At 39.0% G+C, this 26,562-nt stretch overlaps 1 protein-coding gene across 1 annotated transcript in view; it reads right to left on the minus strand.

Moving 5' to 3' along the window:
• The window catches only part of CPA6 (carboxypeptidase A6), a 42,327-nt gene extending 16,729 nt beyond the window's left edge, over positions 1–25,598 (minus strand). The window contains exons 1-2 of the mRNA XM_053468321.1: positions 25,299–25,598; positions 3,788–3,863 (exon numbers count right to left, since the gene is read on the minus strand). Coding sequence (XP_053324296.1) covers positions 3,788–3,863; positions 25,299–25,393 — 171 coding nt within the window. The 5' untranslated portion in view covers positions 25,394–25,598. The remainder of the gene's footprint in view (positions 1–3,787; positions 3,864–25,298) is intronic.
• Positions 25,599–26,562: the final 964 nt, after the last annotated feature.

The following is a 26,562-nucleotide window of genomic DNA, read 5'->3' on the forward strand; positions in this document are numbered from 1 at the left end:
TTGATTTTACTAACACAAAATATAGTGTGGGGACAGGATCATTCGCAAATCATGTTTAATTATCCCAGAGTGTAAGTTTCAGTGAACCAGAAAATGTACATGTGATCACTAGGTATCAATTTCTCATAGTCATTATTGTTAATTCCCCTCTACAAAGAAACAGAATAACAGAAATATGTTCTATGAAATGGCATAGATGCAATATTTTCATTATTAAAGGTAATTGAAATATAACATAAGTGTGAGGTCTTGGTCACTAAAGTGGCATTTGTATCTCTTTAGATTCTTTGTGCAGTATGAAGGACCATCCCTGATCAGGTTTCTCCTGGAAAAAGGGCAGAGCTGGCCCTGAATAATAACTGGTAATTGCCATTCCTTATTCTTCGCAATAGCTTATAATTTCTGTACTTCTAGCCCATAGGAAGCATTTTTTTGTGTACCTACTACTTGTGATTTTGCGGCAAATAGTTCCATTTAAGCTAGGTTTCCATTTGGGTTTTTTATGCTAAAAACGCCTATAAAAACGCCAATAGCGCCACCTGGCGTTTTTTTGTGAAAAACGGCTGCAGCCAGATGTTAGCTGTAATTCAATGGGAAATCGCAAAATGCCATTTCCACTTGGCGTTTTTCTGTTTGGCGTTTTTTCAGTCCTCTTTGGCGTTTTTCTGCTTTTTTGGGCTCTGTGGCAGTTTTTCAAAACTGCAGCATGTTGACACTCTGGCGTTTTTTGCAAGAAATCTTGGCTTTTTTTCTCCAATAGAAGTCTATGGGAGAGAAAAAACGCCATGAGGCTAGGTTTCCACTTGGGTTTTTGTCCGGCGTTTTTTTCTTGATGAAAAACGCCAGGAAAACTGCCAAGAAAACTGCCGCTGCATTTACCTGCGTTTTGGCGTTTTTTCTGCAGTTTTTTCTGGCGTTTTAGCCTTTCTGTGGAAATTGCTTTTTTTGACCTTAGGCAGTTTTTCCAGCCTTTACAAGTTAGAAGTTTCACCCAGCTAAAAGGGATTAGGATAAATGGCAAGTATCTGCCCTCTCCTGATGTCATTTACTTGGTAGACCCTTTTGTCTCTTTTCTGTGGTTTGTAAGGCATGCTTTATTCCGAATGTCTGCTCCTCTGGGAAGATTGGCCCCAAATGATGGTGCAAATTGTTTGCTGTTGCTTTTGGCACGCAGGATCCGGTCGCGTATGTTTGTTTGTAATGGCATGTTTGTTCCAAATGGTGTAAAATTCAATATGAACCAGTCCAGGACTTTGTTTTGTGTGAAACTGTTTGTTTTCAGCCTATTTCTCGTAGGACACACAGATACTGGGTCCATCCTCTGCATTGTAACTGTGGAAAAAACGCCATAAAAAACGCCAAGGCAATAAACCCACATGGCTTTTTCATGGCGTTTTTTCTCTCCCATAGACTTCTATTGGAGAAAAAAAGCCAAGATTTCTTGCAAAAAACGCCAGAGTGTCAACATGCTGCAGTTTTGAAAAACTGCCACAGAGCCCAAAAAAGCAGAAAAACGCCAAAGAGGACTGAAAAAACGCCAAACAGAAAAACGCCAGGTGGAAATGGCATTTTGCGATTTCCCATTGAATTACAGCTAACATCTGGCTGCATGCGTTTTTCACAAAAAAACGCCAGGTGGCGCTATTGGCGTTTTTATAGGCGTTTTTAGCTAAAAAAACCCAAGTGGAAACCTAGCCTGAAAAAGCCATGTGGGTTTATTGCCTTGGCGTTTTTTATGGCGTTTTTTTCCACAGTTACAATGCAGAGGATGGACCCAGTATCTGTGTGTCCTACGAGAAATAGGCTGAAAACAAACAGTTTCACACAAAACAAAGTCCTGGACTGGTTCATATTGAATTTTACACCATTTGGAACAAACATGCCATTACAAACAAACATACGCGACCGGATCCTGCGTGCCAAAAGCAACAGCAAACAATTTGCACCATCATTTGGGGCCAATCTTCCCAGAGGAGCAGACATTCGAAATAAAGCATGCCTTACAAACCACAGAAAAGAGACAAAAGGGTCTACCAAGTAAATGACATCAGGAGAGGGCAGATACTTGCCATTTATCCTAATCCCTTTTAGCTGGGTGAAACTTCTAACTTGTAAAGGCTGGAAAAACTGCCTAAGGTCAAAAAAAGCAATTTCCACAGAAAGGCTAAAACGCCAGAAAAAACTGCAGAAAAAACGCCAAAACGCAGGTAAATGCAGTGGCAGTTTTCTTGGCAGTTTTCCTGGCGTTTTTCATCAAGAAAAAAACGCCGGACAAAAACCCAAGTGGAAACCTAGCCTTATGGGCATCGTGCCGGAAATGTAGTGGTTCTCAATTAGTAAAACCACATTAAAGAGAGAGAACACAGACTGCGGCCAAGAGACTTGAATTTTTTACATTGATGTAGTTATTGTTATTAACAAATTAACAAAGAAAATCGTATCTATTTACATAGATATGCTTACAAAAAGCAATCTTTCCATTATCTTGCTTAAATAATATCTCTTAAAATAGACAGGTTCAGAACAACAGAAATAGTTAATTAGTTTTATTAAAATTTCGAGAAATGTAAGGCTTTGCCAGTATAACCATCAACATCAAACAACATATGTTAACAGTAAACCTGAAATGACTTTTAGGACAGCTGCAAAAAAAAGGACATTGCTGAGCAAAGGTAGTTTGCATTCAGGAAACCAAAGCAAAGAAATTCTTTGTCAATGCACTCATATATAAGAAGATTGCTGTGGTTATTTGCAAAATGGGCACAGAAATAGCAGGACGGAATAGAACAAAATGTACGTTTTGTCACATCGCATAAATTGTATTTCTGCAAGAAACATAGCCTTACTGTATTTAAGTGGGTCGCTATTAGGAAATATAGTTAAAAGAAGCGGGTAAGTTAATGGAAAGGGCTGAGAATGCAGGTGCTTTATTTACTAAACCATATAATACCATCAGAAACTATACCCCTTTCATGTAAACATAAAACCAAAATAATCATAATGGAAAATCTGAATACATCATTCCTAGAATAGGTCTATATATATACTTCAAATACATATGAGACCCAGCTGGGTTCAGTGTTAACCGACAGTTGCTGCAAACAAACTAACACTGGAGAAGCCTCTGCTTACTTGGAAGTAACGAGCGCTACTTGAGTCCATGTGAACTAAACAGAGTCTCAAATACAAGAAGGGTATTCAACCCAAATAAGTTAGGCTGACTCTGCTACTGACCTCGTAGTGAACTTGTGCTGCCCTTAAGATGTAGTTGTAGCTATTAAATTCAGTAGCCAAAACTCACAATTTAATTGACAATCCTAATTGAATATTATATATATTTAAGTAATTTCGAACACTGGGTGTCCTTGTGAATTTTGGCTGTGAATAGTCACAATCACGAAATTAAGACCTTAACGACCTTCCAATCAATTGTCCCCTGGAACAGAAACTTGTAGTAACCTTATCTATTTGCCCTGAAATCCTTAATGAAGGAGTAATTGGTATTGGTGATCAAGGTTTAAACACTTCTCATTGCAGGTAGTCAATTGGGCTGGATATATCCCGCTTTGGTGCTTCTTTTCTTACCTCTCTTAGGATATCTGTTATCAGAATGACCACTTTTACCATTTAAAACTAAAGTACTAAAGTCTGATGATTATTTAGACCAAATCAAATGTTTTGATTGATAATATATAACCTAAACACATAAATAATCGGTATATGAATACATACACTGAATTGGTTTGAAATACATTTCTCAAACATAACAGTATTTCTAGGATCATACCTGAAGCTGGCGATAGAGATTCTTCAGTTCCTGAGCTTCTACGTCGTTCTTAGGCACAATCCTTATTACTTTATCTCTGTAAAACAAATAAATAGTTCAAGAAAATGAATAAAAATCAAATGTGATAGTAGGGCCCTTTCTATTGTGAGAGAGATATATTTATCCAAATGTTACATTATCTTATGAAGTCCATTTACTGAACATATTCTTCTCCAAACAGCCTCACATATCATGAATGTATAATAAATTACTCAGTACGAACATTAATGTGCATTTCTGCTTTGTGTAGAGTCAGAGCTGAAACATAACTCAACTCATTGTAATTCCTGCTAGTTTTTGCTGCCCTCTCCTTCCATGTTATTCTTCTCAACCTCCTAAAAGATTGTAAGCTCAAAAGAGCAGGGTCCTCTTTTGCCTCTGCACCAGAATGTGTTAACATACACCAATCTTATTGTAAAATAGTCAATTTTAATGTTATTGTTAATTATCAGTGAACCATATTGTAAAGATATTAAGGAATCTGCTAGTAAAAAATGTGATGTCTAGATGCAGCCAATGACTGTCTGGAAGCGCCACAAGCACCTGTACTCAGGGTGTCTCTTTAGATCAAGAAACAAAAACTGTCTGCGCTTCTTACCCTAATAAAGTTGGCAACAAATACATAAACATAATATAAATGAGAGGTTTTGGTTATATGAATTGGCCAAAGCATAATTAAGCTCACCCGCCACGTCAAGGCACCTCTCATTTATATTATGTTTATGTATTTGTTGCCAACTTTATTAGGGTAAGAAGCGCAGACAGTTTTTGTTTCTTGTATACATTGTACAGCCAATACACTTTTTCTTGCAGCATGCTTACACCTGTTTGGTAGGCCTCGTATTATACATTTGTATTATTTGAGCCTGTGACTAGCTTAGCGCACCGACATTTTTTCTTTTCCCTGTTTGCACATATTTGAGGTTGTTGGCTCCTCATCAGTCTGGTTGCAGCTTGCTGTCCAGGGGTTAATAGGGAGGAGGTTTAATTGCACCTCCCCCAACACATTAATAAGGTTTTGGTAGCAGTATAAACTGCTTTGTGTGCCCACTATGTAGGAGGTGAGAGTAGGTTCTCACCCTATTGAGAGTGTGCCTTGACGTGGCGGGTGAGCTTAATTATGCTTTGGCCAATTCATATAACCAAAACCTCTCATTTATATTATTTTTATGTATTTGTTGCCAACTTTATTAGGGTAAGAAGCGCAGACAGTTTTTGTTTCTTGTATACATTGTACAGCCAATACACTGTTTCTTGCAGCATGCTTACACCTGTTTGGTAGGCCTCGTATTATACATTTGTATTATTTGAGCCTGTGACTAGCTTAGCGCACCGACATTTTTTCTTTTCCCTGTCTCTTTAGATCCCCTGGAAATCTCCCGCGAGCCAGCGCTGTAGCCAGCTGGAGCTTAGTAGCATTAGTCCACTGCTGAGAAGGAGATGACTTTGATCAAACACATCTCCTGCAAGCCAAAGTAGCTGGAGAGCAGGAAAACATCACACACTGACGTCATGACATCATGACACTGACGTATAAATTAAGTAATAACTTTATTAATATAAAATTAGATAGCTCAGTTGGTGACATGCCCTGACTACAGAGCCCGTTCAAATGTTAAGTTCGCAGGTTCAAATCCTGCCAGGGTCAGGTCAACTCAGCCATTTTTCCTTCTGAGGTCAATCAATTAGTACGCATCTACTTCTTCACACATGGCGCATGCTAAGAAACACATATGAATCTCTAATGGAGCTGATTACATAAAATCCAACACTATTTGCCTCAAAAACTGGTTAATATCTGCTGACTTCCCCGGGTAAAAAAAAAATAGATTATGGCAAACACATTATGGATAGGAATGGAATGGGGCCACTCATATTATCTGTAAAGGAGATGTACTGTTCTGAAACAATACAAAACACTCTAACCTAGTAACTCAGAATGCACCACCCCATATTTCAAATATGGCCTTTTTTGTCCACAAATGCTTTTCTATACAAAGTAATAGACCGTGATACGCACCGTGATACACACCGTGATACACACCGTGATACACACCGTGATACACACCGTGATACACACTGTGATACTCTAATAAACAGCAAAAAAAAATTCATTGAGGGATAACAAGAGAGGAAAAAGAACATGAGGATCTCTGCTTTCAATCAGTAAAGTTACAGCCTTTAAATTATCATTGGATACAGAATTTATAAAAATGTTCTATGGAACAGAATATGAAAGAACAATCCTATATGTAAATGCACCGGACTTACATTGGCATTAGATTGCAGAACTATCAGGTTGAGTAGGCGCCGACAGACGCAGGGCAGCAATTATGTGAACGATTAATGCGTAGGCCGGTTATCTGCCGGTGACGGGCTTGCTTTGTTACTTTCACTCTCAATGTAACAACTTCTGAGTCATCATACAATGTAGATACAACACTCTCTGCCACCTATTAACATCGTTACATACGCTAGCATTTAATTAAAACTATCAAGGCAGCCAAACAGCTTTTTACACAGTAAAAAGTATACTGAGTGATATGTTTAACGTTTAATTAAACATATATTTCCACTAACTGTGCAGGAAGCACACTGTTCACTCTGGCAGAAAATGAACTTCTAAAAGTGATGTCGTTACTTTTTGGTCATTTTTTTTTATACACATTATTCACCATCAGCCGTCTCCTCCATGATGGACTGTCATCCACAACCAGCTTATTGAAAGGGAGATACTTAAAAGTGTAACTGTGACAAGTACTTCAATTGTGATACTATTAGGGTTGGAAAAATAAATCTAAAATTTATTATTTCTGGCACTCCAAAAAATAAGATTATTAGTTAAGAATTAGACTGCACTCGGTTAGGGGAGGTTCTGGGCTTGGCCAAAGCTCTGATTGCTCAGCATTAAGACCTTTGTACGGTATATTACTGACAAGTTCCCTTTGTGAATGAAACAGCTGTTAAAGGCTTTAAAACACTCTACATTGTAAGCTTGCAAGCAGGGTCCAATTTACCTACTTGTTTTAGTTGGTCAGTGCTATTTTTGTCCGACCCACTTGACTATAGGTACTTTAAGAAGCAATGCATAAACATTAATTGCTCAGGGCCTCCCTGTGACACCAGAATGTCCCTTAAAAAATAACATTTTGGTATTTTTATTATCATGTTTCAACACAGTATTATTTTTTCGTTTCCCCCATCCTTCTATCCTTTTTATGCCTTTGCTAAACATTGTTGTACATTACCATAATTGATTTTGCTTCCAAAGACAAACATAATATAGAATAATATTACAAAGTTGGATTCAAAGGCAACAGGATAAAAAAAGGGCGTTTTTAAATATAAAGTTAAATTTAGGTATCAGCGCCACCTAGAGGTGAAATGTATTAGTTACATACTCTAAATGGATATGGGAAAACATATTACTATTATTATTATTATGAGGTGAGGAGGGCCCTGCTCAAACGAGCTTAAAAATATTGAGAGACTGTTTGGATTACTATAGGAAGTGTACATGAAGAAAGTACATAATGAAACTGCACATAATTGTGTCCTGTCTGTGGTTAAATGGTTTTCAGCACAGCGGTTTTGATAATAATCTGTAAAATATGGAAATTGTTACTCAGCAAATGAGAATATCTTTAAAAAAATGACAGGTTTTGTATATTTCTGGAAACATAGGTTGGATTTCGTGCACAGGACAAAGTGATCATAAATAATATTTATATAAGTTAAATGGCTGGTTTGAGACTTTATAATCAAATTGTCTAAGGAAAAATGATATTGAAATGTAGACAACTTCGACATGGCAACAACTGGTGAAACGAAAAAACATTAACTCTTTATAAAGTTTCAAACTTCTGATAAAGAGAATAAAGAGTGTTATATTAGCATGAAATGATTAGAGTCTACAACTAGCAGAGCAGAGGAGCAGAGAGCCCAGCAAGATAGGGTGATGGGAGCATTATAATTGAATACAAATGACCAACAATAATAATTATAATAGTATACTGTATGTATATATACATCTATATATACATATATATATATATCGCATGCAGTGCAAATCATTTCGCTCCACTTCCACAATCAACACCTATAAATGTTTATTAAGATACTTGTGAAGGACCTGTAGCAGGTCCTAGACGAGTAATCTTAAGGCGCCGATAAAGATCCTCTTCCAGAAGCATTAAAGGGTGTACGAGCATTGCTACTAGTTCACTCAACATATATTAAATTTGTAATAAAGCTTAACTTTTACTAATATGCATTACAACTCTTAATAAAGGGAAATCTATGAATGTCTAAAATAAGGTGGTATAAGCCCTATTCTATCCTTCCAGTTACCAAACGAAAATTCCTACACTCTTTCATTCTAAAAATGTTTCAATTATAGTATTAAGGCTCCTTCACCTTTCTTGGCCCTGTGGAGTTATTAGGAGATCAAGAAAGCTATGAGTAGAAGGACAGTGTATACAGGATACACAATATCTCAGTTAGAATTTCATTCTTAAGGGTGTACTTACAATACATATTAATAATTAGTTATGTTTTATTATCAATTTATTTTCTCTTCTTTTGAGAATTAGAATAGGGATTTAATTCCCAGATCCACTAGTTTAGCAGGATTTTGGTGTGGTTTTTCATTTTTTATGTATTTCAGCATAACGTGTTCATGATGCACATGAAGGAGGAGATCTCCAATTGCAGTCAATTTAGTAAGTCCCCAGGTATGGTTATTTCATGGTTTCATTCGAAGATGAATGCTACACCATGACTCTTGAGGTCGTGTTTGTTAGGCAGAAATATATTGATCTGTATCTGGCTGAGGATCAGTATATTTAACTGATACCACCCTAATATTCATATCTTTACTTTCACAGATGTACAAAAGAAGGATGAAGCAGACACATTTCAGATATAGCCTCCCACTGATCACCGTGACTTCCTGAAAAGACAATAAATTACCATCCCTTATAAATAAATCGCAATGGAAAGAACAGGGATAAAATAGGTGGAAAATCATCTATAAAAAATGGACAGAGATCTTGAATAACTGCACAATGATACTGAATCCTGACTGTACTGACACCAAATGACCTCAAGTTTTCATTGTTTCCAATCGGGAAAATTCAAAAGTCAGTTGAAGACAGTAGGGTGTTTTTTATTTATTAAGGTGATAGCAAAATCAACTGTTTTACTTAAACCCTTAATAAATTCCTCTATAACTGCATGAAGTAGAAAATTATAGGATTTTATACATGGGTAGTAAATAAATACTCAAAATTGAATTTTCATTAAAAACATTTTTTTTATTCACTTCTGTTTTAAAACAATTCTAGTTTCACATAACGTTTTAGACAGATACATATTAGTCGTATGTATATGTGCTCCATCTTTGGTATCTTCATTCAAATAAAAAACACTTTTTTTTCAAAGCCAAATTGAATTACTGTATAAAGCACTTAATTTAATGCTCAAGGTAAATGGTCAAGGGACCCTGGCCATCGCTGCCACTTTTCTACAGTGAAAGCCGGTTACAAGATAGGTAAAGGTTTCAGTTCTTGGAGTAAAAGTCCTCTTCCAAGGAAAGGTCACCCAAAGAACCATACCATCAGTAATAACACAGGTATCCAAAAGATCCAAAAGAACATCGGACATGATTTATAAAGCCACATTGCAAGGGGAAAGGGAGTTGACATACAATCGGAAACAGGAACAGATGAACATAATTAGCGCATAACACAATGGGAACAGATTACATAGACAAGAACAGCACCAGATAACCTCAAGAGGACGACAACACAAAATACAATTTAATGTAAAATTGCGGTCCCAATACCGTATTTGCTCGATTATAAGACGACCCTGATTATAAGACGACCCCCCAAAATCTGAATATTAACTTAGGAAAAAAAGAAAAAGCCTGCATATAAGACGACCCTAAAGGAAAAAAGTTTTACCAGTAAATGTTAATTCATGTAAACTATTTTTTTTAATAAAAGCTATGATTGAGAAAAATATTTTTTTTTTGTTTTTATTTCTTGTATTTTCCAACCTGTCCCCCAGTTACGCACATCTGCCCCCAGGCTTGCCACACCAATATGGCACTGTGGCCCATGATATGCCTTTTAACCCTCTATATGCCACTGTGCCCCATGGTATGCCTTTTGACCCCCTATGTGCCACTCTGCCTCCAGAAATGCCTTATACCCCTATATCCCATTCTGGCATTTAGGGGGTTAAAATGCATATTATGGGGCAGAGTGGCATATAGGGAGGTATAAGGCATTCCAGGAGGCAGAGTGGCATTAAGGGAGTTAAAAGGCATTATATAGAGCACTCTGCCTCCAGAAATGCCTTATACCCCTATATGCCACTCTGGCATTTAGGGGGTTAAAAGGCATATTATGGGGCAGAGTGGCATATAGGGAGGTATAAGGCATTTCAGGAGGCAGAGTGCTCTATTAAATGCCCCCTTAACGCCACTCTGCCTCCTGAAATGCCTTATACCTCCCTATATGCCACTCTGCCCCATAATATGCCTTTTAACCCCCTAAGTGCCAGAGTGGCATATAGGGGTGTAAGGCATTCCAGAAATGCCCTACACACACACACACACACACACACACACACACACACACACACACTTACTTACCGGTGCTTCCAATTTCCTGCTGTATTGCCGGGGCAGCGGGTTGACGTCTCATTCCGCGGCAGCCGGAAGGAGGTGGAGTTGGCAGCGGGGGTTTGTATGCGTCCGTCGCAAATACCTTCCCCGGCTGTCAGAGATCAGGAACTCTGGAACTCTCATCTCTGACAGTCGGGGAAGGTATTTGCGACGGACGCATACAAACCCCCGCTGCCAACTTCACCTCCGGAAGCACCGGTAAGTGTGTGTGTGTGTGGGGGGGGGGCGACGACAGGAGGATCCAGGTCCCCTGCAGCGGTGCGGGGGATCTGGATCTTAGTCTCCTAATCAGACCTCTATTTGAGGTCTGATTAGAAGACGACCCCGATTATAAGACGAGGGGTATTTTTCAGAGCATTTGCTCTGAAAAAAACCTTGTCTTATAATCGAGCAAATACGGTAATCTTCCTTAAAAAGGGGTCCAGCATCTGTTACAATACCCATATTCTGTTAGCTACAGGCAGGTCTGGGCTTTGGATGACAAGGTGGTTCTGACACTTTAAGGCCGGAGTCTACCAATAACATAAGTAGAACCAACGGCTGTATATGACATGCTGCGCACTACATTCTTATGCTTGTACAGCGTGTGTGTGACTACTAATATCCACTCAGTGGCCGCACGCTGCAGCCGCTGTAGTATGAAGTGATATCAGCTAGTGGCCCATCAGGCATTAAGCCAGGCATTAACCTGGCTACAAAAATGTGAAAAGTGAACTAAACTTTTTGATATAAAATCGAGGGAGGTGGTTTGCAGCAATCTCTAGTAGAACTTCAGCACACCGAAACCCTCTGACACTGGTCTGGGTGCACTTTACTTCACACTATTTCATTTGTTGCCTGTCATGTCTACTGAACCCTGACTTAACTTCAACAACAATCTGATCTCTGAAATTGCACTGCCTGTACTGAACCTGGGCACGTCTTTCACTTGTCTCTGGACCTTGACGAGTTCCTGCTCTGGTTCGTCGTTCCCAGGCAGATACCAAAGAACCTTTAGAGGCGACTTATCTTTCCCCTTCATACTGAATTACTAATTCTGTGAGTCTATATATGAACTCTAATGTTACAATGCGAGGCAGCTTTCTCCAATTATATGTCTGTTCTCATCAGAAGGTGATTTTTACTTGGCAGATGTTTTTTTTTTTACATTTTTCTAATTACCCTACATGTTATGTTCTCTCACCGCTTCTTTTTGAGATACTGAATATAAGATTAAAGGGCTCAGGGTTGTGGGAATTCCCAAAGTAAACAACATTTCCTTCTCACTGTTATTGACATTCCAAGTCTGTAGAAAAACTATGAATCTGAAGACAATTACTGTAAATGAAGGGGGCAATAACATTAGCACATCTGGTATTGAAGGAGAAGCCCTTCTTTTGTTAGTCTAGAATCTATGGGGTGATTGAGTAAGAGTTGAGCCATATATCATTATGAATACCATTTTTATACCACAATTTACCATTGGAAATCAATGCAGGGTCCTAAATTATATATTATTAACAGAAGACATACCGCAATAGCTATGTATTGGATACAAGTTTTATTAGATATATTTATTTCAAGCAAAGTTTGGCCAAACCAAAGCTAAAACACAGAATAATAAAATAATTTGAGAGATACTCTGTGACGCAAAAAGCATGTACTGCTCTAGAAAATAAGAATGCTTCTAAAAATCACTTCTGTTGTTTTTATGTGATTAAATCTTCGGTGCAATAAAAAAAACGTCAGGTCTGCGAAGGTTTTGTACTTAACACAAGAGAGCAATTAAGGTTTTGTCTAAGGAGAACAGCACCCTTAAGCAAATAACGAGCGGCATGTAGTAGTAGAGGAGTACCAGCGCATATTTAAATATGGATTTAATGTTCATTTTGCTAATGCCATTGTGGCAACAAACCTGGGAACTCTCTGGTTTTGCCTGGAGACTCCAGGTGAATAACCACTTTTCTGGGTCACTGCAGGAAATCTCTGATTGGTGGGAGTAGCATTGCAGCATGCCCCACTCCCACCCACTTCCCCTCCAACAATTCTGTGTGTCCCACACTGACATTAGCTAGATTGCTTGCAGTGTCTGTGGGACATCTTACTTACATTAGCAGGACAGCTCACTGACATCAATGAGGCTCTTCACAACATCGGCGGGCCATGCACCGAAGTCAACGGGACCACCTACCCGCATCCCCCAAGGGTGAGCTCCAGGGAGCCAGAGCCAGAAAGTTCAAAGGAATGCTGGGCAATCATTACTCCCCCAACTAGTGGAATATTGTGGTCACTTTTTGTTTCTATGTAACCATGTAGATGTTACTTTGCTATTGTTTTTGCATCTTAAATACTGGTATCTTTAGCTGATTTTTCATACAGCTAGTAAGCACATGGACGGAACGCTGGCCTGTCACCAGTCTCATTTTGTGTCTGAAACCAATTACTTTTCATGTGGTTATACTATGGAATCATAAGCCTTGGATGTCAGCTCCTTGGTAGATGTCAATTGTATTTGCGAATTAAATCTGCACCAAGTGGAAATACTGCATAGCTTAGGGTTTATTCATTGCATGTAGAAGCCAAAGGTTTATCGAGATCTGTCTTGCTGGCCAAAAAATATAATTTCAGTGAAAACCATCTGACTTTTACAATAGAAGTGCTAATCTGCGCTACCGTCAGTTAACTATCTGAAGGATGGTTAACCAAAATAACTCAGAGAGGCTTAAAAAAGACACTTTGTTATTTATTCGAATACACATTATTCCATTCTCTAACAATATGAAGGATGGAAACTATGTTTTAAATTGGAATCTAGGATTAAGAAAAAATCGCCTGGCACTCAAAATCTTAAATTACACTTTCCATTTCAATGAATCGTGATAAAATAAATCAAGAGAAATAAATGTAAAAGGAGCATTATTCCACAGTTGCATATCATTATTTTTAGATCAGTGATTTGTTTGATCACAAAGACAGGAATGGAAAGTTAAAAGGCAGGGAGGTGAGAATCACGTAATGCAGAACAGCAAAACTCTGTTTATAATTCTGCTATTTGTGCAAATCAATCTTCCAATAATGGGAAGACAGAGTGAGCTAAAAGCAAATTGTACCCTCAATTTAAAATTAAAGTGATCATTTCGTGCCAAATAGAACTAGTGAGGGGTACCTGGAATAATTGGGTTGGTTCTGCCAACAAATTACTAATGGATATCTTTATCCAGGCTCTGTGTTGAGTTTCTTTATGTAAAGTTACGGCCAGTATAGATTGTTCCTAATGGAAAGCCTGTGCGCCAATTTTTGGTTTATTGTTTACTTGCCATTTCTTCCATTACCTTTCCTCCTGGACAAAGTCAACAAAGGCATATTTGATCTAAAATCTCAAGCAATCAATAAAAGAGGCTGTAAGTTGGTTTTATATTATGAATCAGGCCCGGACTGGCCATCTGGCACATTTCGCTGGCCAAGAGCACCTAGACTCTTCTCCAGCGGCAGATCAGGTGCTGCATTATGTGACCATTGTCTGGATATACCTGGCCACATGTTACATTAGCATTCAAACGTAGCGATTGACCATGCATACGCAGCCCTTGGTCGTCATCACCAGCCTGGCACTGTTATGAATGAACATATATAAGCGTCCATCTATAACATAAAGAAATTAGACAAGTTCAACCCAGAACAGGCAACACTGTTTCTTATAAGTTCAACTTGGAGGCGTTGCAAATGATGTACCGGTATATATAAAATCAATGGATAAGGATTTGTATAAATGTACAATCCAGCAGGTTTAAACTTAACACTGGCCCCAAAACTCTCTATGGCACTGTTGATATACATGTAAATGTCACAGCTTACGGAAACAATCTTGGTGATATCATCTAGATCACCCAAGGTTAGCAGAAGAAAGGAACAAAAAAAATCTTTCAACTGTATTTATTACTCCAGGCTACAATTCTGTCAAACACAATAAACCCAACATGTTTGCACTGATGCAACAATTTTCAAATGGAACTTCAAACATTCCATCCCTGTCAACACTAGTAGGAAAGGCCTTTCAGTCGATGGAAGTATAAACCTACTATGGAAGAATGACAGTCAAGGCATGGAAATTATTGAAATTTAGCTACCTGTCCATACAAATCACGTTTATTCCATTTATTGCCAAAAGAAATTGATGTGCACTCATAGCATAAAAAGATACAGAATAAAGAAATGCGTTACATGAATCAGCACAGACGGGATCAGGTACTCTGACACCTCAGATGCACTCCCACCATCCAAACCCTCCTTCCCTCATTAAAAAGACATATAAAAATAGAGGATGACATAAAAATAATTTTTTCTTTACTTAAAAAATGGACCAATGAGCTTGTGTGGAGTAGAACTTCCATCACCCTCCACCTTCAAAAGCGAGTGCAGCAGAGACATGTCACTCGTAGACATGTATATTTTTCACTCGTAGACGTATATTTTTAGCATCATTGTAGAATTTAACACCTTTTGATGTATGTCTACCCTGTTTTCACCCACATGGATGTCAGGAGCACGACTGGGAGTGTGAGGCATGACCAACAGACAGCCAGGGGATGAGCACACATGTAATCGGAGGGTCCAGTGGTCAGGGCAGGGATCGCAGGTTCACTAAGGTCAGACAAGCTGAGGTCTTGGGGTAGGTGGTAGCCGGGGCAGTCTAGAGGCCGACCATCCAATAGAGGCATCAGTGCTGAACCACCAATCAGGAGGCAAACAAACCTTTGCTGGTGGAATGCGAGGCCAGTGATGGAACCTACCCCGTGAGCGTGCGCCACCATCGTGGCCACAAGCAGGTAGGAGACCCCCCAAGTGGGAGCAGGGCTTAGGGCCTGATAACGGTATGTATAGCCACATCTATTGGATGCATTACTAATGGGTTACTTTTACAATTTAGTTTAGAATTTATAGGTAAATAATAGGGGAAATTTAAGCTTTTTGTGTGTTTCTACCACTATATCATGTGATCAGATGCACGGTTGCCTTATCTATAAACTCTTTACCTTGTCCTGAGTGTAAATAAAAATAGGTTTTGCTTGGCATGTAATCCTATCTATAGAACAACTACAAAAACGTCCCTTGACACCTGTAGATTAAAGGATTAATAAGAGCCCGAAGCAAGATTTGTGTAAAACACGTTGAGCTACTGATTCCTGATGCAGAGATCACAATCTGTAAATTGAGACATTGGGAGTGAAAAATAATAATCACATCTGCTTTAGTTTAACAACCGCTGTCAGGATTTACCATAGACATAAAAATGAGTTTCTGAGCATTTTCTTCCCTAAGGGGTCGCTTCTTTTTATGTGGCGTAGAATGGTCCTGTAAATGTTTGCAGGAATCATGAAATATCATTTATAGAGTTTAGTAAATTAAACACAGTACACATAGTAAATACTACATGCTATTTACATAAAGAGCTTACTATTTCATACGAGCAAGTTTAATAATGTTTGATTGGAAGCGAGTAGCAGAAATGATCAAAACAGATGGTTGTCCAGTTCTTTTCATATCTATTAAAGGATATTGGAAAGCGTGTAACTGCCACACCATTCCCCAAACTAAAAGAGAGGCTTATGTATCCAGGTTTACTCAGGTTTACTCTGAAATGTAATGAACTAAAGCCATACTCTTTCGATACCCCAGACTTTTACAACTATGTGCCTTTCTGTCCTCCTCTGAGATCAAGGCTGCTGCTTGCGGACCCCTCACGTGGTTAGAGAGCCGATGCTCCCTGGCACAGTACACTAGCGGACTAATCTCACAGATTTATCTTTCTCCTAGTCAGTAAAGATAACGTTGCCCTTAAATACACCAAGAAGTGGGAAAACAAGATTGGAGAAACATTAGATGGGGAGGATTTGGGAGACTACAAAGGTCTCCTGCATCTCCCATAAGGAGCAGGCTTACAAAAGTTATATCATATGGGGATGTCCACATCGCCAACCTGTTGAAACGGCAGCGGTTCTCCTGGTTCCTACTACCAAGTCTGGTGGCCCTGTCCCAAAGTACAAACCTTCCGATCCAGGGTGAATTATTTTATCTTGCGCACTCTATAAGGCTGCTGCCACTATCTCCTTCAACAATGTTACTATCTAAACCAATAGTTATAATTACAAAGCCGGAAAACACCCTCATTGCTAGGATGGCACTGGCGACTCGGACAGCCCGGGACGGAGTGTGGAACAAGCCAGACATCCCTTTCCTCTGAGCAGTCAAGAAAGTCTGGTCCCCATGGTTGGCCTTTTCTCTGTAAGGTCTATTGTTGGGTACTTATTTTCCCTCCTCCTGGTCTGCCCTGTTTCTTCCCCACTTTTTTCTTTCTTTCTTTCTTTCTTTCTTTTTTTCTTTCTTTCTTTCTTTCTTTCTCTGGTCTTCCATTGTTCAGAAACAAATCTCAACATGTTTCATGATGATATTGGTTTCTCGTACCTATCTTTACAATGGAGCCTACTCTTTTGTAAGGGATAATCTCTATATTCAGCTTTGTATTGTGCCTTAAGTTTGCTTTGGGCTATTACGTTTTGTACCTATGTTTTGTAATATCCCTTGGCCTATGAAAACCTATAAATAACTAGAATTTATAAAAAAAGAAAAATACAATGCAAAGCCCTTGTGATATCAGTGTGCAGCTTTTACTGGCGTGATGACAGCATTGATAAATAAGGATATGCTACATGTAAGCCATGACATCACAGCAAGCATTTTGAGAAAACATACATTCACATGCAACCAACTCAACAGCCATATTTCCATTTTATCTATACTATATACATTAGCTTATTATAACATAATTTAGACAATTTAGTTACAGTATCATGACATCCATATTTCTGTTCACAGTCCAAACATCTCAGCACACATCAAACAGGTTGCAAACTCTCAAAACTATAGTTTAAAAACAAGATAACAAAATTGGAGATTTAGTCACATTATATGGCCATTTGGGCTTAGCCCACCACTACGCCAAAGTACTCCAATATAGGTGAGTCCACAGCGAGGCTCAGTCTCCTGAAGTCTTCAGCCAAACAAGCTGGCAAACTGGGGTTTAGACAAGGTTGGCAATGGGAAGCTGTTTTTTAGGACAAGATTAGCAATGGGAAGCTGTTTTTTTGGGGGAAATGTTGGCAATGGGAACATGTTTTTTGGACAATGTTGGCAATGGGGAGATGTTTTGTGACAAAGTTAGTACTGGGAAGCTGTTTTTTTTTTAACAAGGTAATTAATGGGAAGCTGATCTTTAGGACAAGGTTGGCAATGGGAAGCTGATTTTTAGGGGCAATCTTGGTAATAGGAAGCTGTTTTTGTAACAAAGTTAGTACATTTCCTTTGCTTGGAAATGTAGCCGCTGTGCCCTCATCGTAAGTGGCTATTTCAGAGTTACACTGGAGTTAAACGGGAGGGAAACGACATCCCAGGTACCACTGCAGAAAGCGGCTACAACACATCATCGCAACCAGATCAACTCATCCCCATCCAAACAGTCCTCTCCTATTGTCTCACTTCCCCCTCAACCACCGACTAGATTTTAAACTCGCAAGAGCAGGGCCCTCCTCTCCTTTGTACCAGTTTGTTATTGTATGTGTTTTTGTATGTGAAATTGTTCTTCTGATTGTAACAGCGCTGCAGAATCTGTGGCAACGGAAAGCTCTTTTTGGGACTAAGTTGTCACTGAGAAGCTGTTTTGGGGACAGGGTTGTCAATGAGAATCATTTTTTTTGGGTTAAAGTTAGTACTGGGAAGCTGTTAGGGGACAAGCTTGGCAATGGGAAGCTGTTTTTTGGGACAAGGTTGGCATTGGGAAGCTATTTTTGTAACAAAGTTAGTACTAGGACACTGTTAAGGGACAAGGTTGGCAACGGGACGCTGTGGTTTGGGACAAGGTTGGCACTAAGAAGCTGTTATGGTAACAGGGTTGGCAATGAGAAGCTGTTTTGGGGTAAAGCTAGTACTGGGAAGCTGTTAGGAGACAAGGGTGGCAATGGGAAGCTGTTTTTTGGGACAAGGTTGGCACCGAGAAGCTATTTTTTAGGACAAGGTTGGCACTGGGAAGCTATGTTTGGGACAAGGTTGGCACTAGGAAGCTGTTTGTTGGGTCAAGGTTGGCACTGGGAAGCTATTAGTGGACAAGGTTGGCACTGGGAAGCTGTTTTTTTTTAACAAGGTTGGCAATCGGAAGCTGATCTTTGGGATAATGTTAACAATGGGAATCTATATTTTTAGGGGCAATGTTGGCAATAGAAAGCTGTTTTTGTAACAAAGTTAGTACTAGGACGCTGTTAAGGGACGAGGCTGGCAATGAGAAGCTCTTTTTGGGGGCAAGGTTGGCACTGAGAAGCTGTTATGGTAACAGGGTTGGCAATGAGAAGCTGTTTTTTGAGGTAAAGTTAGTACTGGGAAGCTGTTTGGGGACAAGGTTGGCAATGGGAAACTTTTTTTGGGACAAGGTTGGCACTGGGAAGCTGCTAGGGGACAAGGTTGGCACTGGGAAGCTGTTTTTATGGGACAAGGTTGGCACCGGGAAGATGTTTTTTTGGACACATTTGGCAATGGGACTGTTTTTGAAACAAGGTTTATAATTTACTTTATTATTAATATTTGATTTTCAAGAATATATTTACACCATTTTAATGTGTAAAATTGTGTGCAGTTTATTATATATGGTTAATAAATTCTACAATTTTTTTTAAAGTTCCTGTTCTTTGAGAAAGCAATAAAAAGATGCCTAACATGTATAAAAGTATGACCTTTTTATGTAGGCATTTATTGCGTAAATACTGAAAAATGTGCTGACAATTACATTTTTGCCGGTCCAAAGCATAAATTTGATGGCTACAACATAACTAAGGGGGAGAGAGGGGGTAGAAAAGTAGCATTTCTTCATGCTAGAAAAAGTACCTCTTAGAGAGGATATGACATTACTAATATTTATATAATGCCGTCACATTCTACAGCATTGTATTATAGGTAAACAGGTCACAGCAGAGCATCACACAACAATTTGGACTTACAGAAGCAAAAGGTGAGAAAGGCCCTGCTAAAAAGACAATATAAGGAGACAATACAAACTGCTCTATGATTACCTGTATCTCTCCATTTTTACTTAAGATTTTCATCCACAAATTAAGTGCCACTGATAAAAATACCCCAATTCAGGTCTGGCAACCTCTTGAGTAGAATAATATCCCACATGCATAGGATTTTAATTTTATAAGGGAGCAAAATGCTCACTTACATACTACATTATTTTTACTTAATTTTTAACTTTGGGCAGGGGTCAAAGAAGGGGTTATTTTAAATGTATATTTCTAATAGGGGGTAAGAGGCATTTGAGCACCCGTGATCAGCCAGCAGGAGGAGCTCATCAGAGATTTCATGAGAGTCTGGATAGACTTTTAGGGAACCTCTTCAATTTTTATGTTGTTTCCATCTGGGTCAGTACTGACACATACGGCAGGTTCTCAATTATTCCACTGAGCACTGTTACAAGGGAACGACCAGCAGGAAACTAGGGATGCTAGCTCATGCAGACGGAGGAGACGTACTATTACATCCTCGGTCATCTAGGGCCTGTTTTATAGGACGTAATAGTATGTCCTAAGGTCACGAGGCGGTTCATAAGTGCATGATTAATTATAGCTTGTTCATCCAATAAGAAATCAGATCACCATTTTGGAATCAGGAAATGGTGTAGTTAGAAATTGCTTCATTGTGGGCTTTTTCCCCTTCTTCTGGACAAATAACAAGGTTGAACTTTGATGGACATTTTCTTTTTACCCTAAATTATTATGTTACTATGCAATTATATTCATTAACAAAAATGTACAACGCTTTAGGTAGATTTAATAAATATACTTAGTTTACTTTAGTGTTAGAGACTGCGACAGCAACAGTCACCCCTAAATATTAGGACACTTTATCTACATGTAAGTGATCATATAGTTGATTAGGCCTCATTTAGCCAGAATACAGAAATAGACAAATGAGCTTTGATCTCTCGTGGGCACTTATGACAAATATATGTGCAATTTAGCCCATGTCTAAATTTTACCATATGTTGATTGATTGTAATCTCTTTGTTATCAGTGAGAAACAACTAGTCATGTCTTATCTATGTATTAACAGAAACTTTTCTAGATCTTAGCGTTAAAAATATTTATTAAACAAGTAGGCTGACACCTGCAGATTCCTAGACTTACCAAGTGTCCTAGTTTGCATAGGGAAGTCTCAATCTTCCTCCACTGTCCTGAGTAGCTGCCCCTTTTCCCTGCTTCTTTAGGCAGTGGGGATAATATGCTAGTTGGGGAGATCTACTGACCTGCCCTAATTAACCCAGGGAGCTGTAAAATCAATGGAGGTCTGTGCTTCTACCCCATTAAAATACATCTGTTACCTGAAAGGGAGGGCCCTAATCTTCTCAACAAAGAATGCATATAACAAACGCAATAACTCTAATCCTTAAGAGTGTCAGCTACATAAGCATACCTGGGAACTTGTGGGCTTCAGCTACCCAGAGCCTACCGTTGCAGGACGCGATCAGGACTGTCCACTGGCATTGGTGGGCAGTCCTGCTGACGTGTGTGTGTGTGGGGTTCTGTTCCGGCCCTTCTCCAGGAGTTCTCCTCCAATCTCAGGGTGAAGGCGCAAAATCTCAAGGTCACATAGTCTGGAGCTGACTCATTCATATTCTACGTTGATCTGATACTACCTACAACTACTAATTTGCTAACAGTATGTCAAGGTTGATTTCCCTTTTTGAATGACTCCAGATCCGGAGGGTTCCTAGGTGTTGTTATTTAGGTTTGATGCTGTGTAGGTTTTCCCAGGTAAAGTCACCTAAATCCAACTATAGCCAAACCATAAAAATTGGGCCTGTCACCCACAGGAAAAAATCAGCCCTGACCACCAATTAAGGAGTAAAATGATATGTTGCCTTTTATTGCCATTTTTTGTTTTATTTTTATTGCAGTCAGATTGGATGGACATGTATTTAGATTCCCTTTTAAGGAAGCTGGAGAGATATGCCACACAGGAGGTTCCATTTTATCTTGTAACAAGCTGTACAAAATATCCCTAGTAAAATCCAGTAAGTAATAAATCATGGTAATTTACAAAGAATGACCTAAGTAACCCCACAGAGACCTTCGGAAAAGCTTGCTGGGGCAGCTGTTTATCTGCAAAACAGGAGGAATTTATGTGCCTCGGATGGAAACAGTTATTGCCCAACATTGGTTTCTTACCAGCTGATACTGCTCTATTGGTCAAGCAATACAGAACACGTAATGTACTTAGATTTTTTAATTCATTAAACCAGTATGTTCTGCAGAGCTTTGCAATATGGGCTATACCTATTTAAATGAACTGAGACATAAGGTATGGAAGACATTGTTAGCTAGAGCTTCCAGGCTTCAGGACCTTGGCAGCAGGACCATAACTTACATTTTGCAGCTTCCTCATTTAAGGCTTATTTAAACCACTCATAGGCAAAGCCGTGTGTCTCTTTGTCCTCCCCTCCACTGGCCAAGTCTGCTCTCTACCCCTTCAGGTTCTGGGCACGACTTATGACCTAATGTAACCTGTTTTGATGTCATGAGCACTTTTTATGTTGCTTGTCCAAGGATCCAAGAAAATGATGCCTCTTCCAACAGCACAAGCTTCATGCCAGAGTCATTTAGATCCCAAAGAGGGGATGTCCCTCATAAAGATGGACATATGATACCTACAGTGCACCATACTATAGAAATTAAGGAATAATAATGCAAGTGTGCTTTTGTCCCTTATCTACAGCAAACTTGTTCTGCTTTCATTATGGTGCTTCCCATAAAATTTTAGGACCTGAGGTTACAAAAACATATCACATTTGAACCTATGGATAAGATAATGGATATATCATTTGAGTGACAGTGACCAACAACAGTAATCACTAACCCTTCATTATTCAAGCTGTTGTAGACTTTAATTCCTATGACGTTTAGGTAGACTACAGTTCTGAAAATGCTCTTTAAACCGACCACCAACTGTAGCCAAATAGATTTTAGAGACATGTTCTCTTTACAGGGTTATGTATTCTGCTTCATGTCCTGCAATATTTAATATAAAACTATATCTGTAAAACTTGCTTCTACTATCCACTAATAAACAATAGCACATTTATTTTTTTTACGATAGAAAACCTTCTATATTATCTGCGTTCAACCAGCCCAAGCTTGTGCTGATTCAGTAGAACCTTGATCTATATTTTAAAGATGCCATTCTGCATAATATATTAGATTAAGGATTTAGGTCACCGTGTTAATTCCATCAGAACTACAGGGTCTTTGAACACTGTACTTAACATCAGATCTTAGCTAAGCATATGATCTGGCCGTCCAGCCAGAAAAGCCACCGCATTCCATGCGAGAGTTCTTCATTGATAAACAAGATGTTAGTTTCTTAAAAAGTTCACCCCAAAAAAGAAAATCTTACTCATGAGGCATGTTGCTCTCATCTTCTGGACTTTTTGCATGCTTTATTAATTAACATGTCATATTTTAATTAGCAACAGGGTTCCATACCTAAACTATTATATCAGATCTGTGAGTCACGTAACTTTTACCATCATTAAATTTTTTGTACAAAACTGCCTACAGTCAGGTTTTTTGACTATTTCTTAATCAGTGTAACTGTTTTCGAGATGGATAACTAGGTTGATGCTTTGTATTCTTATTCATACTATTCACAGCCCCTGCAAAGGTTTTCTAAACCAATCATCTTCCACCAAACCGGAAGAGTAATTTAATGAGGATGATTCAACATACAGATCATTGAGAACAGGGTGTTAAGTGTTATGTGGGCTTTCTTTTAATGCCTATACATTGCCTATTTGAATCTATAACCATTCTTATACAGGTTTACTAAATAAACAAAACTATACAATGTAGAAGTTGGAAACGTTACAGATCTACTTAAGAAACACAATTCACATACAGACCTCTATAGGTCTGTGAACCGTGAAGGGACCAAATGGTTCCCACCATGGTCCAGAGGCACTGTCGGCTCTGGCTTAATTATATGTTGGTGTCCAGGGCCAGACTGGGGATGTCTAGGTGGCTCAGCACACTGGAGCAGCATCATTGGTAAGTATGTGCCTCCCCAGTGCCAGCAAATACAAAGTAACAAATAGTATGCCACCAGAGCTCACTAGTGCTGTGTTTTCTATTAGTCACAACTATGATGTATGGCGGACTGGTCACCCGCAGACATGATACTTATCTAGGTGTAAAACGCAATCTATATGTTGCGGTTTGCTTTTTATACCAGTTAGTGGCCGCATGTGTTACATTCTGTGATTGGGACTGATGAGTTGCCTGAGGATGCAAACATAAAATAGGTCAGTATAAAATTTCATCAAAATATTTTCTAGAAAAATAGTTAAGGCACTGTCTATAGATTTACTTTACTGCTTTAAAAAGTGCCAATTCATCATATTTCATGGCAGGTGCACGATAAAACGTTTGCATTAGCATGATCTGGAAAATATCCAATACTACTCTAAAAGGTTTCAACACAGATATTCTCAATAAAGTCTCAATAAATTCCACTCAAGCAGGGATTTTAGCTGTGATCGCTAATAGGATCTTCAGATATAATTTATTCAGAGCAGAATGTAAAGAAGTTAGCCCCAGACTACTGGACCCTGAAAAGTTGTCCATTTGTCCTGACATTGGAGGGCAAAAAAACGCAGAGAGCTCTCAGATTAGAAACATAATCATGTTATAGGGTGACATTTGTATTTGATTTGGGTTTTCTACTTTAATGAGTTGGCAATAATCTATCACATTTAATCTTACAGGAATCAGTTAAGTAAGATCTATAGCAATCAGAAGTACTGGATTTGTGGAGCCAGTATTGACAGATCTTTGTAGTGGATGCCATTCCTCCTGCTAACAGCTGGGTGTGTGTAATGCCTTATTTAATGATTATACTTTGCAAAACAACATGTTGTTGTGATGTCACGTAACAGTGTTGTGACATCATACCTCTGCCCAGCAGCATCTGTGTTGTTGGTAACTAAACAAGATCTAAGTGATGGGTACATGAGGAACACTACCTCCTAACTGTGGATGATTGAATATAGTAAATTAACTTAATAAACAGCATGGCTGGACAGTACAACAAAAGTTTACAGCTGGCAGTGTGAATATAGAGGAAGGATGAGCTGAATGTTATAGCTATTCTCAAGCATCAACTCCCACAATTCTCAGTCGCATAAAACTGGTGGCCTTCTGTGTTGCTTCAGCATAAAATAACAAACTTTTGTGAGAACATTTGTTTTGAATCTTGTCAACTCTGGTTGCCTTTGGCAATATGATTTCTATAAGACAGATTGCCACAAAGGCATCCCAACTAAATAGAAACATCTCTAAATTGTCTTCTATGATTACAAATTAAAGCTATTAATGATCAAATACTATTCATATATTATAATATATATATATATATATTGTATTCAATTTAGGTCCTTATGTATGTGTCTGCACATGTATAGTCATATATATATATATATACACACACCGGTATATATATATATATATGAATTAGAAGTAGCAGAAATATACTTATAGACAATGTAGTAATAGTGATTATATAGTGGTTATAACTGAAGTTTCATGGTGTAAATGAGGACAAGCAGCAAAGACTTACAAAGACTTATACAGAACAAAGATGTGAATCACAGTAACGGCAGACAAAAGAATTGCGAAGTAATCATGTGTAATAAGAGCATCTTACCCAGCATAGCGATTGCTGTACGAGTGGCAATCCCCAGACAGCCAAGTGTGAAGACACAGCAGAAATATCTGAGAAGCTCTCCATGTGCACTCCATGGTCACAGAGAGGGGCTCCGTGGGGCTAGATGAATGAGACAGCTGTGTTATACATCCACATGCTATACCATGCTATAGGAAGGGCTGCGACAGCTGCTGGAGGTTGTTCTGGTGACTGGAGTCTGGGTTATACATGCAATAGATCGATCTAGGACTTCCACAGGAGCAGAAGATGCCAGCTTGTAAGAAAATCTGGACTTAAGCGAAAGGTCTGAGCCAGTCTTAACGCAACTCACACAGGGGAGGGGCACGATGACATGTGACCTCAGGGAGGACACGCCCCCCTGCAGGACCCCTCCACTACCTGGAAGTTTATGCAATTCAATAGTAGGGTCTGTGTGATAGTTCCCACTTCTTCAGCAGCAGTGGCATAGCTAATGCTCATAGAGTACAGTGTGGTTCTTGGAAATTTGGCACCTAGTTCAAAAAATGTATTTACATTTACAGAAAATTCCTTACATTTTAGAACTTAGGTTTCCCATTGTGCTATAACATACCACTCAAGTGTCCCTATTTAGGAAGGACAGTCCCCTTGTTTTCTAGCCTGATCGCTGGTTAGGAGTGTTTCCTAGTGCTCTACAGCCCTTCTTCTAAATGCCTTAGAATTCACAATTTGCAAGTCACCTCCCCTGTCAGTTATTGTCCCACATATTGTACTTGTGGCATCTTTATCTGGATAAACAGCACATTTCAATGCTCCATTGTTGCGATTAAGGTAGCATCTTTCCTTCCTTTTGCTACATTCCTACTACTCTACTCTCACCCTTGCTAAGGAAACCTACTTTATCTCCCATGTCTCTCATAACCCTAAATGCCTCTTCAGTTCTTTGAATTCCCTTCTTCGCCCAATCATAACTACCCCACTGCCTCTGACTTTGCCACATACTTTAACAATAAAATTCAAACCATGAAATGTGAAATATTTGTACCGTGCCCTTCTGCCCATATGCTCCCTCTTACTCTGCCCCCTCCTATACACTGAGAATGAGGTTTGTGGTCTTTTTCTTTCTTCTTGTCCAACCACATGTCCCATTGATACTATCCATTCTCTTAAAGCATGCCACCATAACTCCAAATTTGTAAAAGCCCTCCCTGTCCAACTAACCGTCCCATCTGTCTACTTCCTCTCACCTCCAAGCTTCTTGTGTGTACACCCAACTTGTTACTTG

The sequence above is a fragment of the Spea bombifrons genome, chromosome 5, assembly GCF_027358695.1.
Source record: "Spea bombifrons isolate aSpeBom1 chromosome 5, aSpeBom1.2.pri, whole genome shotgun sequence".
Taxonomy (NCBI): Eukaryota; Metazoa; Chordata; class Amphibia; order Anura; family Pelobatidae; genus Spea; species Spea bombifrons.